The sequence below is a fragment of the Lutra lutra genome, chromosome 1 (assembly GCF_902655055.1).
Source record: "Lutra lutra chromosome 1, mLutLut1.2, whole genome shotgun sequence".
NCBI classification, from domain to species: Eukaryota; Metazoa; Chordata; class Mammalia; order Carnivora; family Mustelidae; genus Lutra; species Lutra lutra.
Window position 1 is genome coordinate 99,996,261 of NC_062278.1, and position 16,514 is coordinate 100,012,774.

Consider the following 16,514-nt stretch of genomic DNA (forward strand, 5'->3'; position numbering starts at 1 on the left):
ACAGAAATCAGGATAGGAACAAAAGAACAGGATAGAGACCTAGATGAGGGAGTAGGATATACTAACCTTCAACTCCCCAGAAATAACAGTTAGCTATCCAAGAATTAAAATAGCCTTGGGAGGGCTTAAGAGTCCAATTAAGTCCAGAAATGGAGATTAACTCTACAGAAAGGATTGTAAAGATCAGCTTAGCTGAGACATCCAAAAATGGTTAGGAATCAAGAAGAAAGGTAGAGGACATCAGTATCAAGCATGCAGTAGATGCCACTGTGGTTCCTAGTGGCCAACTCTGTGGAAGACTCTAGCAATTTTTTCCATAGGGAGCCTCAGCCACAGATACCCATAGTTTTCACAGTGGAAACTCCATAATGTTCGTTGGCACAAGCTTCAGTGGCCTGATCCTCAGAGGGCACCAGCAGCTTTCACCACTGAAGTAATCAAAAGCTATCACTGCCACAGATCCCTAGGAGATGGAGATGTTACTGTGCCCTCTTCCAGCAGAAAGAGCTGCTATTGCACATGCATAGGACCAGGGCTGCCACCCCAATCCCCATCCATGCACATTCCTCAACCCTAGAGACATGGCTGCTCTACATGTACTGACAGTTTGGATATGGATATAATTGACACTTTGTGTATGCCTGTGGCTCAGGCACTGGAGTCTCTGCTGCTGTGGGCTTGCCAGAGCCTGAACCTCAGGGGCCACTATCACTCTCTAAGTGCCTATACTCTAGATCCTGGCATTGTGATTGCTCTAAGAGTGCCCATGCATCAGATACCAATATTATCACCACTGCAAGGGGGCTGCCAGCTGACCAGGAACTAAGAGACACATTGTTGGCCACCATATCACAATATCCCCCATGGGAGAAAAAGAAGCAGGAAGTTCCCAGAAGTCTTTACTCTCAACCCAACAGCCCTTGCTGCTATTGCTTACCCCATGGCCTTCCCCACTGAGGACCCCTGCAATCTTATATGAGACAAAATAGCATGTCAAAAACTGCAAATAGACAAAGAGGTTCACTGTATAATGGGTTTGAATTCATCAAGAGAATGTAACAATTACATATGCATGCGCCCAGCATGGGAACCCCTGTACTGAGCAAATTTTAACATACCTGAAGGCAGAAAATGCAATAGTAGTAAATTTCAATACCTCACTTTAAATAGTGGATATCTCATTCAGGAAGAAAATCAATAAGGAAATGCTGGATGTGAACTACACTTTAGACCAAATGGACCTAAAATACATATACTGAACATTCCATCCAATGGCAATAGCATATTCATTCTTAAGCATACACAGAACATCTCCATTATAGATCATATGTTAGGGCACAAAACAAGTCTTAAGAAATTTAAAGTCATTGAAATTGTACCAAATATCTTTTCTTTTTCTAAGATTTTTATTTATTAGAGAGTGCATGAGCTGGGGTTTGGGGGCAGAAGCAGGGAGTCTGATGTGGGGCTTGATCCCAGGACCCTGAGATTATGACCTGAACCAAAAGCAGATGCTTAACCAACTGAAGCACCCACATATCCCCCAAATATCTTTTCTGGTTATAATATTATGAAACTAGAATTCAATAATAGGAAGAAAGTGGAAAAATGAAAATATGTAGAAATTGAACAACATACTCATGAACAACTGATGTGTCATGGGGAAAAGAAAAGGAAATTAAAAAAAAAAAAATCCTGAGACAAAAACAGAAACAGAACATGCCAAAATTTATGGGATGTGGCAAAACAGTTCTAAGAGAAAGTGTATAGAGACAAATACCTACATTAAGGAAAAAAAAAATCTGAAATAAGCAGCTTAATTTTACACCCTAAGGAACTAGAAAAGAAGAACCAATTAATCCCAAGGTTAGCAGAAAGAAGGAAATAACAAAGATTAGAGCAGAAATAAGTGAAATAGAAATTAGGAAAACAATAGAAAAAAAATCAGTGACACTAAGAGCTTTCTTTTTAAGAGATAAAATTAACAAACCTTTAGCTAGACTAAATAAGACAAAAGAGAAAACTCAAAATTAGAAATAAAGGTGGAGACATTACAACTGACAACACAGAAATACAGAAAAACATAAGAAACTACTGTGAATAATTATATGCCAACAAACTGCACAACCTAAAAGGAATGGCTAAATTCTTAGAAATACACAACCTCCTAAGACTGAATCATGAAGAAAAAGAAAATCTGAATTGATGCACAACTAGAAAGGAGATTGCATCAGTAATCAAAACCCTCCAAACCAAGAAAAGTGAATGATCGGATGGCTTTAGTGGTGAAGTCTACCAAGCATTTGAAGAATTTATGCTAGTCCTTCTCAAAGTCTTCCAAAGAGTGGAAACTCATGATCTGAGGCTGACATTAACATGAATACCAAAGCCAGACAAGAATACTATGAGAAATAAAATTATAGGTCAATACACTGATGAACCTAGATATAAAAATCCCCACACAAAATATTAGCAAGCAGTATCCAACAGCATATTTATAGGATCATACACCATGATCAAGTGGGATTTATTCCTGAGATGCAAGGATGATTGAAAATATGCAAATCAATAAGTTTGGTACACCATATTGATAGAATAAAGGATAAAAATCTTATCATCTCAGTAGATCAGAAAAAAAAAGCATAGGGCAAAATTCAACATCCTTTCATCATAAAAATTTTCATTAAATTAAGTACAGAAGGAATACTTTACTAAAGGCAAGTTTACAGCTAACATCATACTTGACAACGAAGAGCTACAAGCTTTTCCTGTAAGATTAGGAACAAGAGAAAGATGCTCAATCTCTCCATTTCTAGTCAATATATTACTGGAAGTCCCAGCCAGAACAATTAGGCATAAATAAACAAATGAATAGATCTTATTTATATTGATAAGAAAGAAGTAGAATTGTCTGTGTTTATACATGACATGATTATATATACAGAAGACTTTAAAGCTTCCACAAAAAAAAAACATTAGAACTAAAAAACAAATTCAGTAAAGTTGTAGCATACAAAATCAATATTAAAAAATCAGTTGCGGGGCACCTGGGTAGCTCAGTGGGTTAAAGCCTCTGCCTTCGACTCAGGTCATGATCCCAGGGTCCTGGGATCAAGCCCCACATCTGGTTCTCTGCTCAGGAGGGAGCCTGCTTCCCCCCCTCCCCCTCTCTGCCTGCCTCTCTGCCTACTTGTGATCTCTCTCTGTCAAATAAATAAAATCTTAAAAAAAAAATCAGTTGCATTTCTACACACTAGCAACAAACTGTATGAAAAAGAAATTTTTTTAAAATCCTATTTATTATAACACTAAAAATAATAAGGTCCTGGGATCAAGCCCCACATCTGGTTCTCTGCTCAGGAGGGAGCCTGCTTCCCCCCCTCCCCCTCTCTGCCTGCCTCTCTGCCTACTTGTGATCTCTCTCTGTCAAATAAATAAAATCTTAAAAAAAAAATCAGTTGCATTTCTACACACTAGCAACAAACTGTATGAAAAAGAAATTTTTTTAAAATCCTATTTATAATAACACTAAAAATAATAAGACACTTAGGAATAAATGTTACCATGGAGGTAAAACACCTATATACTGAAAACTATAAGACATTGGTGAAAAAATTTGAAAAAAAAAAAAACACAAACAAATGGAAGGCTATCTCATGTTCTTGGATTAGAAAAATTAATACTGTTAAAATGAACATACTATTCAAAGTAATCTATAGATTCAGTGAAATCCCTCTCAAAATTCCAGTGACATGTTTCACAGAATTAGAACAACCTTAAATTTGTATCGAACCAGAAAACCCCTGAATAGCCACAGCAATTTTGAGAAAGAAGAACAAATCTGGACACATCATACTTCTTGATTTAAAACTATATTATGAGACTATAGTAATTAAAATATTATGGTGTGGCATAAAAATTGATCTGTGATTTGTTTTGTTTTTTTTTAGATTTTTAAAAAATTTTATTTTATTTTTTCAGTGTTCCAAAGTTCATTGTTTATGCACCATACCCAGTGCTCCATGTAATACGTGCCCTCCTTAATACCCACCACCAGCCTCACCCAACCCCCCACTCCCCCACTCCAAAACCCTCAGTTTGTTTCTCAGAGTCCACAGTCTCTCATGCTTCATCACCCCCTCTGATTTCTCCCAATTCACTTTTCCTTTCCTTCTCCTAATATCCTCCGTGTTATTCCTTATGCTCCACAAGTAAGTGAAACCATATGATAATTGACTCTCTGCTTGACTTATTTCACTCAGCATAATCTCCTCCAGTCATGTACATGTTGATACAAAAGTTGGGTATTCCATGTTATTCTTTATGCTCTGCAAGTGAAACCTTATCATAATGAACACAGAGGACATTGGGAAAAGGAGAGAAGTGAATTGGGGGAAATTGGAGGGGGAGATAAACCATGAAAGACTGTGAACTCTGAGAAACAAACGGAGGGTTTTGGAGGGGAGGAAGGTGGGAGATTGGGTCAGCCTGGTGGTGGGTATTAAGGAGGGCACATATTACATGGAGCACTGGGTGTGGTGCATAAATAATGAATCTTGGAATACTGAAAAAAATAAAACTAAAAAAAAAGTTGAGTATTCATCCTTTCTTATGGAGGCATAATATTCCATTGTATGTATGGACCATATATTCTTTTTTTATATTTACTATAAACATTCAAAAATTTAATGATTTTTTAAAAATTTTGTTTCTTTTCAGTGTTCCAGAATTCATTGTTTATGCACCACACCCAGTGCTCCATGCAATACATGCCCTCCATAATATCCACCACTAGGCTCACCCAACCCTCCATGCCCCTGCCCTCCAAAACCTTCAGTTTGTTTCTCAGAGTCCACAGTCTCTCATAGTTTGTCCCCTCCTCCGATTTCCCCCAACTCACTTCTCTCGGTCTCCCAATGTTCTCCGTGTTATTCCTTATGCTCCACAAGTAAGTGAAACCATATGATAATGAACTCTCTCTGCTTGACTTATTTCATTCAGCATAATCTCTTCCAGTCCTGTCCATGTTGATACAAAAGTTGGGTATTCGTTCTTTCTGATGGAGGCATAATACTCCATTGTATATATGGACCATATCTTCTTTATCCATTCATCCGTTGAAGGGCATCTTGGTTCTTTCCACAGTTTGGCTATTGTGGACATTGCTGCTATGAACATTGGGGTACAGATGGCCCCTCATCTCACTACATTTTGTATCTTTGGGGTAAATGCCTAGTAGTGCAATTGCAGGGTCATAGGGTATCTCTATTTTTAATTTCTTAAGGAATCTCCACACTGTTTTCCAAAGTGGCTGCACCAACTTCATTCCCACCAACAGTGTAAGAGGGTTCCCTTTTCTCCACATCCTCTCCAACACACGTTATTTACTGTCTTATTGATTTTGGCCATTTTAATTGGTGTAAGGTGGTATGTCAATGTGGTTTTGATTTGAATCTCCCTGACGGCTAATGATGATGAACATTTTTTCATATGCGTGTTAGCCATTTGTAGGTCTTCCTTGGAGAAGTGTCTGTTTATGTCTTCTGCCCATTTTTTGACGCGATTATCTGTTTTGTGTGTGTTGAGTTTGAGGAGTTCTTTATAGATCCTGGATATCAGCCCTTTGTCTGTATTGTCATTTGCAAATATCTTCTCCCATTCTGTGGTTTGCCTCTTTGTTTTGTCGACTGCTTCCTTTGCTGTGCAGAAGCTTTTGATCTTGATGAAGTCCCAAAAGTTCATTTTCACTTTTGTTTCCTTTGCCTTTGGAGACCTTGTCTTGAAAGAAGTTGCTGTGGCCGATGTTGAAGAGATTATTGCCTATGTTCTTCTCTAGGATTTTGATAGATTCCTGCCTCACATTGAGGTCTTTTATCCATTTCGAGATTATCTTTGTGTATGGTGTGAGAGAATGGTTAAGTTTCATTCTTCTGTACATAACTGTCCAATTTTCCCAGCACCATTTATTGAAGAGACTGTCTTTTTTCTACTGGATATTTTTTCCTGCTTTGTTTAAGATTATTTGACCATAGAGTTGCAGGTCCATATCTGGACTCCCTACTCGGTTCCACTGGTCTATGAGTCTGTTTTTGTGCCAGTACCATCCTGTCTTGGTGATCATAGCTTTGTAATAAAGGTTGAAATCAGGCAATATGATGCCCCCAGTTTTGTTTTTCTTTATCAACATTTCCTTAGCAATTCAGGGTCTTTTCTGGTTCCATACAAACTTTAGGATTGTTTGTTCTAGCACTTTGAAAAATGCTGGTGGAATTTTGATTGGGATGACATTGAAAGTATAGAGTGATCTGTTTAATCAAAAATGACCAATGAAAACAGATCCAATCATCAAAAATATATCAAAGCAACAGAATAGAGGACCCAGAAATCTGTACATAATTGGTCAATTAATTTTCAACAAAGGAACAAAAAACAGACAATAGGGAACAAATAGTTTCTTCAATAAATAGTGTTGAAAAACTGGAATTCACATGCAAAAGAATTAAATTGAACTCCTGTCTTTCACCTTTCACAAACATCAGCTCGAAAAAGATTAAAGATTTAAATGTGAAACTGAAACTGCAATACTCCTAGAAGAAAACAAACAAAAGAGTATTTCTTGACATTGTCCTTGCAGTTATTTTTTTTAATTAATATGACCACAAAAGCACAGGCCACTAAGCAGAAATAAACAAGTGAGACTGTATCAAACTAAAAAGCTTCTGCACACAAAGGAAACAACAAGAAAATGAAAAGAACCTGTGGAATGAGAGGAAATATTTGCACAATATATGTTTGACAATGGGTTCATATTTAAATATATATAAGGAACTTACACAATTCAGTAGCAAAAAACCCACAAATAGTCCAATTAAAAAATGGGCAAAGAAACAGACATTTCTTAAAAAAGGTTGCCCAAATGACCAGCTGATATGTGAAAGGTGCTCAACATCACTAATCATCAGGGAATAAAAGCAAAACCACAATGAGATATCACCTTACACCTGTTAGACTGTCTGTTATTAAAAAACAAAACTGAAAAAAAAAAAGACCAAAAAAAAAAAAAAAGAAAAGAAAAGAAAATAGCAAAAACAACATGCTGGTAAGGATGTGAAGAAAAGATAACCTTTGTTAGTGGTAATCTAAATTGTTGCAGCCATTATGGAAAACAATAGGGGTATTCCTCAGAAAACTAAAACTAGAACTGCTGTATGATCCAGCAATTCACTTCTGGGTATATATCCAATGGAAATGAAATCAGAAGAGATATTTGCACTCATGTTTATTGCAGCATTATTCACAATAGCCAAAGTATGAAAACAACCTAAGTGCTCATGGATGGATGAATGGATAAAGGAAATGTGAGATAGATGTACAATAGAATATTATTCATCCTTTAAAAAAAAAAAAAAAGAAGGATCATGCCTTCTGTGATAACACAGATATCTCAGAGGCTAAGTGCAGTAAGACAGAGACTGAGAAAGATGCTGAATATTATCACTTACGTGTGTAATCTAAAAACAAACTAACAAACAAATGTACAGTAGAATCACAGTTGTCAATGGACTGGAGGTAGGCAAAAGAGGAGATGTTGGTCAAGGGGATACAAGCCTTCATTTACAGGATGAATAATTTCTGAGGATCTACTGTACAGCCTGTTGACTGTAGTTAATAATACTGCATTGTATACTTCAAATTTGCTAAGAGAGTAGATCAATGCACACATGAAGGTAACTACTGAGGTAATGGATGTGTTTAGATTGTCAAAATTTCATAATGTACATGTATATCAAATAATGTACACTTTAAATATATATAATTTCATTTGTCAAAAACAAAAAGCCTCCCCTGCCAAACACACACACACAGACATACACACACAGAAGGCAGACTAGTCTTATTCAGAATAAAAAGTGAAATTCTTTCAATAAGCTCTTTCACAAAACAACGTGGCATTGAGAATTGATTAAACTACATATTTAAAAAATTGAAATAACCTTGGAAAAAATTGCGAATTACTTATTATTGCATCAATCAGCTTTTAGCTGTGTCAACAGCCCTACATTTTGTCTCCAGTAATGTTTTTCTATATTATCGTATATGTATTTTTTTTTTCTGATGTGTGTATTCTGTATTCCATTTCCAGATGTGTTTCATTTGGGGGTTATTGTATAAACAGGGCCCTAAAAGAATCAACTGTGTGTGAGAAAAACAATATGATGAACCAAAATAAAAATAGTATCCACTTAGGTAGCATTCGTTTAGGCAATATTATGGATAGCAATCAAATTCTTATAAGAAGATATATTTTTGCCAAAAAGGAAACTGGTCCCTTTGCATCCCAGACCAAGAAAAACTTTATTGGATTATTATTTTTAAATTTCACACATCTTATTTTTTTCTAGGTTCTGCGCATTTTTTTTTTTTTTACTTTTTTTGGGGGGAGGCTTCTAGGATGTCATAAACAGCAATAGTTTCACTAGATTTTGGAATAGGTGTAAGAATAAATATATAGGCTACAGAAAGCACACACAAAAGCCAATTTCTTATTGATTTGATAATCTGTGGTTGGTTTCACCATTATATACTGATTTTGTTGAATATCATTGTGCTCATAGGATCGTGAAATTTGGCATGTAATTTGTATCAAAAGTGTTCTCTGTCTCATTTTAAATAGCAATAGCTATAGATTAATCACATAACTCTATATGGAATCGTATTAACTGCAATACAAAACTATCTCCACCAGCCTGACTCCTAGTTTTGGAACTGAGTTTTGAATGGATTATGTTGATGTCCATAGAAAGATCAGAACTAATAAAAGAACTAGTTGTCATTAATCACTCTCTTTTCTGCAATCCCATAGTACTTTATTAGTTCTTAATTTAAGAACTTAATTCATTGGGCTTTGATTTAGTATAATTTCTCTGCAGGATCATCACCTCCCACAAACTGTGAGTTTCTTGTATGATGTCCTGTTCCACTCATCTTTCATATCCCACATCTATTAATAATTGTTCACATATTTAATGGTTATAACTCAACAGAATACTTTTTTTTTCCTTTTTCTTAGAGTGTTCTTTTTAAATTTCTTCCAGAAATTTGGTACAACTGTACAAAAGTGAAGATGACACAGAAATTTCAAAGAAGATTAAGACTCACTGGACTTCTTTGGGCCTAGAAGATGTACAGTTTGCAAATTACTCTGTGCTGCTTAATCTGGCAGGCCCTTCTGCCAGCTCCGTGACTCTGCGCAGCAGCGGCCAATGCTTTCATCCTAATGGCCAGCCCTGCAGCGAAGAAGTCAGAACACAGAGCAGCCAAGATCTGCTCTACTCATATGCAGCCTACTCTGCCAAAGGAACTCTCGAGGTAATATGACCATTTGTCTCTGTCATTTATAGTGAAATGGAATTAGAAAACAACAGCTTTCATCTAAATTGAACTAACTGGCAAGATGCAACATAAAAAAGTAACCATTAAATGTTCTCAGTGTGGAGGTGCCAGGGAAGAGGAAGGAAGATTTGGATTGGCTGACCTTTTCTCTTGTCATATTTTAAAAATGAAAGCATGTTAGAAGACTTTAATTCCAATGTGTTGAATATGTGATCGAGTTATTCACATTTTTCTTAGTTGGTATAGGAACATGTTCATTTTATTTTGGGGGGTTTGGAAGAGGCAAATTTTAATGGATTGATATGGACAGAAGGGATAGAAATGAAGGCAGTTGTGTTTTGAGATCGTGTGTACACCTAAGTAAGGAAGTGGAAAATCGATGTGATTATTCACAGATTTAAGATTTGAAATATAGTGCTCTTGCTTTCTTGATGGAAAACACAGGAGATAAGGAGCCAGGTATAGATTATTGCTTTACTGTTTCTAGCTTAGCTAGTTTTTTGGCTGGTGCTGAAGGGCATGCCTTCTAGAGTCACATACATGAGTTTCAAATCTCAGTTTCCTAATTACCCACTGTTACTTACCTATCTAGGGCTGAGTTCCCTCATCTCTGTGATGGAGATAAAAATAGTTCTAGCTTTATAAGGTTGTTGTGAAAATTAAACTAGTTAATATATGGAGACCTTGGAGAACAGAGCCTAGCCCACAGTAAGGACAAAATACCAGTTAGATACAACATATAATTGGTCCTGTTTTCTTATTTAGGAATATTTTCTGTCTGCATGTAAAAATACCATTTTAATAAGCATACTTAGTTTTTGTTTCACAAACCTTTAGATTGCCTCATTTAATAAAAATGAAATAATTATATGTTTCTGATTGTTGTTAATTATTGGCATAGCTTTTTCAGACTGTTAACTCTGATTAATACATTAAGTATTTAAATCATTTGAAGTTCCTTCACAGATACATTCATCGTTTTTGTTTTTCGTTTGTTTGCTCTTCATTTTAGGAGGAGGGTGGAGAGTGAGTTCTTTTACTGGTGGTTTAGCATTTGCACTCTGTTACATCATTCTCTGACTTTTAGTAGAAGAACTGCATATAACTACTACCATGGAAAGCCTTATTATTAATTAAAAATTAATATAATATTAAATGTCTGTAGTATTTCTAGGGCAGGACTCATGTAATTTGATTTGATTAATATATTACTATTTCTGGTTAGGCTATGATGGGAGAGAGCCTGCCAGCACCCTTTTGTTGGTTCAGAAGCTCTAGTCTCAAGAGTCTAAAGTTATCCCACAGATTTTCTTCAGATTCCCCAACTTTCATTAGCCCCCATACATTTCCAACACCTTCTCTATTCCCAGTTGATTTAGCCCAGTAATCTCCTTGCCTTGAAAACAAAACAAAACATGTCCGAAACACAGAACAACAACAAAACCCTCAGGAGCTTGAGTGGGTCCTTGGAATACATTCCTCAACTATTTGCTTTTCAATTTGCTTTGGCAAATTACTTACTATTCCTTGACCTAGGTGATATGGAAAAGCTATAACATCACAATTTGCATCCCTCTTTCCTCAGCAGGGCCCTCTGATAATCTGCTGGGCCATTGGATTGTTTTTTTGTGTTTCTTTGTAGCCACATCTCTGAGAATTTTCTACACATTTGTCTCATCAGTTATAAATGTTTCAATTTCCATTGTTGCATGTAAAAGAAACCAACGTCTACTATAGAATCAGAGAACTACTTAAATGCCCTTGAAAACATAAGTCCTTTTGGGACCATCTACCACTTATAAATGTTGTAAAATCTACCATTTTTAATAAAGTTTTGAAGAAGCTGCTAAAAGGGAAAAATAAACTTTGCTGGTGATATAGAAATATACTCTATGGTTGAAATACAGACCTAAATTAAAGGTAATAATGTTAAAGGAATTAAAATGCAATTATGGATAAAACAAACACCTTGTATTTGAAGAACATAATTTGAGAAATTAACCATGCAAATTAGATGAAGACACTAACTATAACTATTTTTAGAATTATATTAATAATTCAAATCTATTATACTAAGTACATAATAATTTAAATATTTATATTGATAAACTTATTGGTTGATTTTTTTAAATTTAAAAGATATTAGCATTATGATTTTCAAAAGCAAAGTAATTTCTAGGTGACTACCTTATATGCATGTGGAATATTTGCATATATTTTATATATAAGTTTTAGACTGATGTATTATTGAAACTCACATATTCTAATTAATAGAGTGCGGGTGATTTTCTGTATCTCTTCAGACCACTCTTAATTAAAATCAGGCTTGAGAGGTTGCTGCTGATGATTCAGGCATACCTACTTTTTGATTTTGAGTACATTGTATTTGCATGAATTTCTATCAGGCTGAGCCATTAACAGGTTCTTAAATTATTCTAGTCTGACTGCCAGCAAAGCTCCCCACTACTTTTGCTTTTGACAAGGTTATTTGTAGAAGAGGAGTGCCCCTTTTCTTTGAAGAGCTGTCATGTCCATTCATCATATGACCACTTTGTATAAGCTTCCAATTCTTGCTTTCTGGTAACAGTCTAAACAGCATTTGTGATATCTGAGATCTACTTTGAAAACCTACTTAGTGCCAGCATGATGGATGGTGTACTTTGCAACTTCTTTGTAATTCATTGTGTGCTAGAAAGGTGACATTGTTTACCCCATCATAATGACAGGTGGGTCAGTAGAAGGGTCCTAAGGAGAGTTGTCCTGTCAGATGCAAAATACATATTAAAATGGATACATAAATAATTTAACATGAGTGAGGTTAGCTTCAGGGAATAAACAGTGATTTATATTTTTATTAAAAGATAAATATCAACTATAATATCATCATACTGTTAAAGACATTGGTAGTGAGTGCTGACAATGTCTAGTCAGTCTCATAAATAGAATATATGGCCTTATGTAATTTCTGTGCTATTATTTCTTTTGTCCTTTGTGAAACCCACACAGATGCAGAAAAGCAAAGGAAACAATTAATATTTAATATAGGTTGGTGATATTTGAGTCTGTATGTTTATATTTTTGAGCAGAGAATTTGTTTTCATGTAAATATACTTCATAGATTTGGGAATATTTTTTCTGTTAAGTATTATTTTGTGTCTGCAAGTAAAAACAAATAATATAATTTTATGGAGAAACTTATTTTCAGCAGCTCATTAGCCTTGTACAAGATAGATTGTCATCAATGCATTTATCACTGTTCTGTTTCTCAGAGAGCCTAGAGTTGCACCCTGCCTTATTAGCTACACAAGTGTGGGTTGGTCATTTTAGTTCTCTAAGCCTCAGTGTTCTTATCTGTATAGGGGGAAAAATAATAGTACCTCAGTTGGTTGTGGGAACGAAACGATACAAACCATGTAGAGTGCATTGAGTGCACTTAGCACTCTGAAATTGCTAGCTGTTGTTATTATGTGATATAAAATAAACACATTTAAATGGGAGGAATTAAAATATGAGAACTATACAACATGATTTGGAAGTACAAACTTCGTATCATATTGTCGAAATGTAATCTTCCTGTCTTTTGTTTAATATGACAAATATTAATCATTAGGGAGGAAAATGCCTTGTTAAGTATGAATAAATAATAAAGTATGTATAATATCTGATTATTTTTTAATTTTAAGCTAAAAGCTCAAAGAAACTAAGAGTAAATATTTAATTTTTGAATGCAGAATGAAAAATCATGGCAACATAGGCCTGAAGAGCATTGCTTGTCTTCCTTTTGTAAAATATCAAGCCATAGTATAATACATGAAATCTAAACAGTATGTCAAATTGTATCAAGTAGTCTTAAAGAGAAAAAATAAAACCACTGCATGGAGTCCTTGGAGAACTTATGTCTATTTTCTCATAGTTAGGAAAACTTTGTCTTTCTCTTTTAATATTCTCAAACAAAAGCAAAGTTATCGAGTGTTATGGCAAAAGGCAGAGCTCTATATGTTTGGCTCTGAATGCTTCCTGTTATAGATTTAAAAAGATTATCAGAAAGCTAAATAAAGGGAGTAGAATGGAATTGCATTATTTAAACTTTTGTTGTTTGGGTAAGAAGATGAAGCTACTGTCTCACTAACAGAAAAATGTGATCTTGGTACAAGCAGTTTTTCAATGTTGAAAATGACTTTGCATTTTATTTGTCTCCCTTCTTTTTTTCTTGTGGAATCCATCTTTTGGTCAACAGTGCACAACTGTGAGATAAATGGGTGTGAACACACTTGTATAAAATGTTGTTATGTTTTAAAAATCTGCATAAAATTTCTTGGCCCAATATGATCTTCTCTTTCTGGTTTCTTGAGTTTGTGCATGAACCAACTTAGTTAACAAAACAATTCCATAATTACTGCTTTTTTATTTGAACATAATAACCTTGAGTTTAATTTCCACATATTAAAGTACATTTTTTTCCTGTATTTAAAATTTAGACGGAAGCATTTACAAATACAGAAGTGACCTATCACAACATGTCCAGAGTTAAATCATTTGTTAGAGAGGTTACATCTTCTATTTGGGAAAGAGAACAAAAGCCCATTTTATGAAATAAAAGTTTTGAAACAAAGATAGTTGAATTCAGCTAACTGGTTAAAGTGCAGTGAAATTTCTTTCCCTCTTCATTAAAACAAATATGGCATTTTTAGTGAGAAAGTGTTTGACTACAAAGTTCTAATTTGACTAAAGTTATTTCCAAGGATTCTGAATCATCATAATTGTTATTTGACAGAAAATTCTAGGTTGGCATTTTTGTTTTTAGTTTTGACATGATTTAAAGCATGCCACTTACCAAGTTAAGTGATAATGTAACATTCTTAGCAAATTTAATTTATATTTTAATCTCCATAAAGTACTAGTATTTAAATATGTACCTTATGAATAAAATTTACCTAATTCCAGTAGGTGCCGTGAATTTAATTTATTCAGAACTAGAAAGATCTATGGAAAAGTCAATCCTGAGGTTTATGTGCTATTTCAATACACTAATGTAATTGATTTTATTTTTTTTTTAAGATTTTATTTATTTATTTGACAGGCAGAGATCACAAGTAGGCAGAGAGGCAGACAGATAGAGAGAGAGAGGGGGAAGCAGGCTCCCTGCAGAGCACAGAGCCCGATGTGGGGCTCGATCCCAGGACACTGGGACCATGACCTGAGCCAAAGGCAGAGGCTTTAACCCACTGAGCCACCCAGGTGCCCCATGTAATTGATTTTAAAAGAAACAGAATTCTGTCACATTACTTTCATGGCCTCCAGGAAGAATTCTCTTGAATGAATTTGCAACTCCTTCAATATTCTTACCTTAATAAGTTGAGTATCATTTATTAAATAAAGTACCCTGTGATTATTAACTTGTTTTTCCTGTCTCACTAATATAACAAGCATTCAGCAGTCAGCAAATGCATACTGGATGCCTCTTAAGTGCCATTTAAAGGGGACAAAGTGATCAGTAAGAAAGCTCTAGACACTGTCCACATGCAGCTGACAGTCTAATAGCAACAGTTAGGTAAGCAATTGTAAACTGCGTGGCTTGAAACTGCTGTGAACACTAGAAAGATATTTAAATATTCTGAACTCTAGTTTCCTCATCTATAAAATTGGCGGAAGTACCTCCCAAATATGAATGTGGTGAAGGTAGACTGAACACAACAGATATGATCTCCTTAGTAAAATGTCTAGCACAGAGGACATAAATTGTTAAGTATCGATTTTCTTTTTCCCCTATATCATGTCATAAACCTGTGCCCACTTCAGTCCTCCCAGCCCTCCCTTCCTCTCTCTTTCTCAAAAGCCCTATGTTCAATTTCCAACTTTCTAATAGCTGATGGTTTTCTGTGAACTCCTCTTGTCCTTGTTTCTCTCTTGCTTTACCCACCTCTTCCTTCCTTCTACTTCTCTACTCATTCTACTTTGCCAAGACCTTGGCACCAGCTGCAACCTGTATCTCTCACGGATACCTGCTTCTTTTTTTCAGCCACCTAGGAAAGCTCTGAGTAATACATTGCTCTACCATTTAAAAGGCCAGTTTCAGGTGCCCCAGTGGTGTGCAGAATGGTTCAAGTCAGCTTGTTCTGGAGAACGGAAATCAATTCTGTGAATCTTTCCTAATTCTGGTTTGATATTTAAACCACAAAAAGTTGTAAATGCTAAACATCAGGGAACACCCTCCCGCAACATACACACTGAGATACATTTTACTAACATACAACTTCCCTGCACTCAATACGCAGCAAGAAACTTTTTCCAGTTACAGTATGGCCACAATATTAGGGGAGGGTACATGGAGCCAAGAACAATACCACAGAGACCACTCAAAAATCAATAACAATATTGTAAGGGGCAGAGAACTTCCTTCTGGTTTCCATCTGAAAGGGGAAGCCCTTTAGATAAACTTTACCTTTCACACAGAACTAAAGGAAGATCTAGAGCTAAATTCTTTCCAAGAATTCCCTCAAACTATCTGTCATATATAACCTCTTCTGGGATACTTGGAACATTTTGCAAAATAGCAACTGATCTCCCATCTTCTTTCTCAAGCAACTGAGCCTGGTCCACTGGCTTCCTGCCTGGACTCTCAGCATAGTGACCCTGCATCTGGATTGCCCTGCACCCTGATGCCAGAAGCATGGTTGAGTCATTCCAGGTTACTTATCTCCAAAGCAATTAGCCAGTGCCGCTGCTGCTATTTTTTATATCATTTCAAGGATCTTATTCCTGATTTATGGCAGGGAAACAGAGTAAGTAAGTTAAACATGTGGAAAGTGATGAAGTTGCAGAAATTCTCATAATCAGTTATTGCTGATATTCATGGAAATGTCAATGGAATAAGATTAACCTCTTTTACATTACTTTGTGGTGTCCATTCACATGATGAGAAGGAAGAATCTAGATCCAGTTTCTCTATATTACTTTTGTTTCTAGGACTTGTCAACCGAATTGAGCCAAATCTTCTTTTCAGTTTATAAATATTTTTAAGTCTCCTTTTTGGTAAAATCAGACCAACCAACCAACCAAAATACTCTCACCCCTCTCAGCGGCGTGTGTACCAGCTAACTCTTGCTCCAAACTGTTGTATA

At 35.6% G+C, this 16,514-nt stretch overlaps 1 protein-coding gene across 8 annotated transcripts in view; it reads left to right on the top strand.

The window, feature by feature from the left end:
• Positions 1-16,514, top strand: part of NAALADL2 (N-acetylated alpha-linked acidic dipeptidase like 2) — a 1,357,959-nt gene that overhangs the window by 790,008 nt on the left and 551,437 nt on the right. For all 8 annotated transcript variants that reach the window (XM_047730769.1, XM_047730776.1, XM_047730785.1 and 5 more), the window contains one exon: positions 9,096-9,369. In XM_047730769.1, coding sequence (XP_047586725.1) covers positions 9,096-9,369 — 274 coding nt within the window. The remainder of the gene's footprint in view (positions 1-9,095; positions 9,370-16,514) is intronic.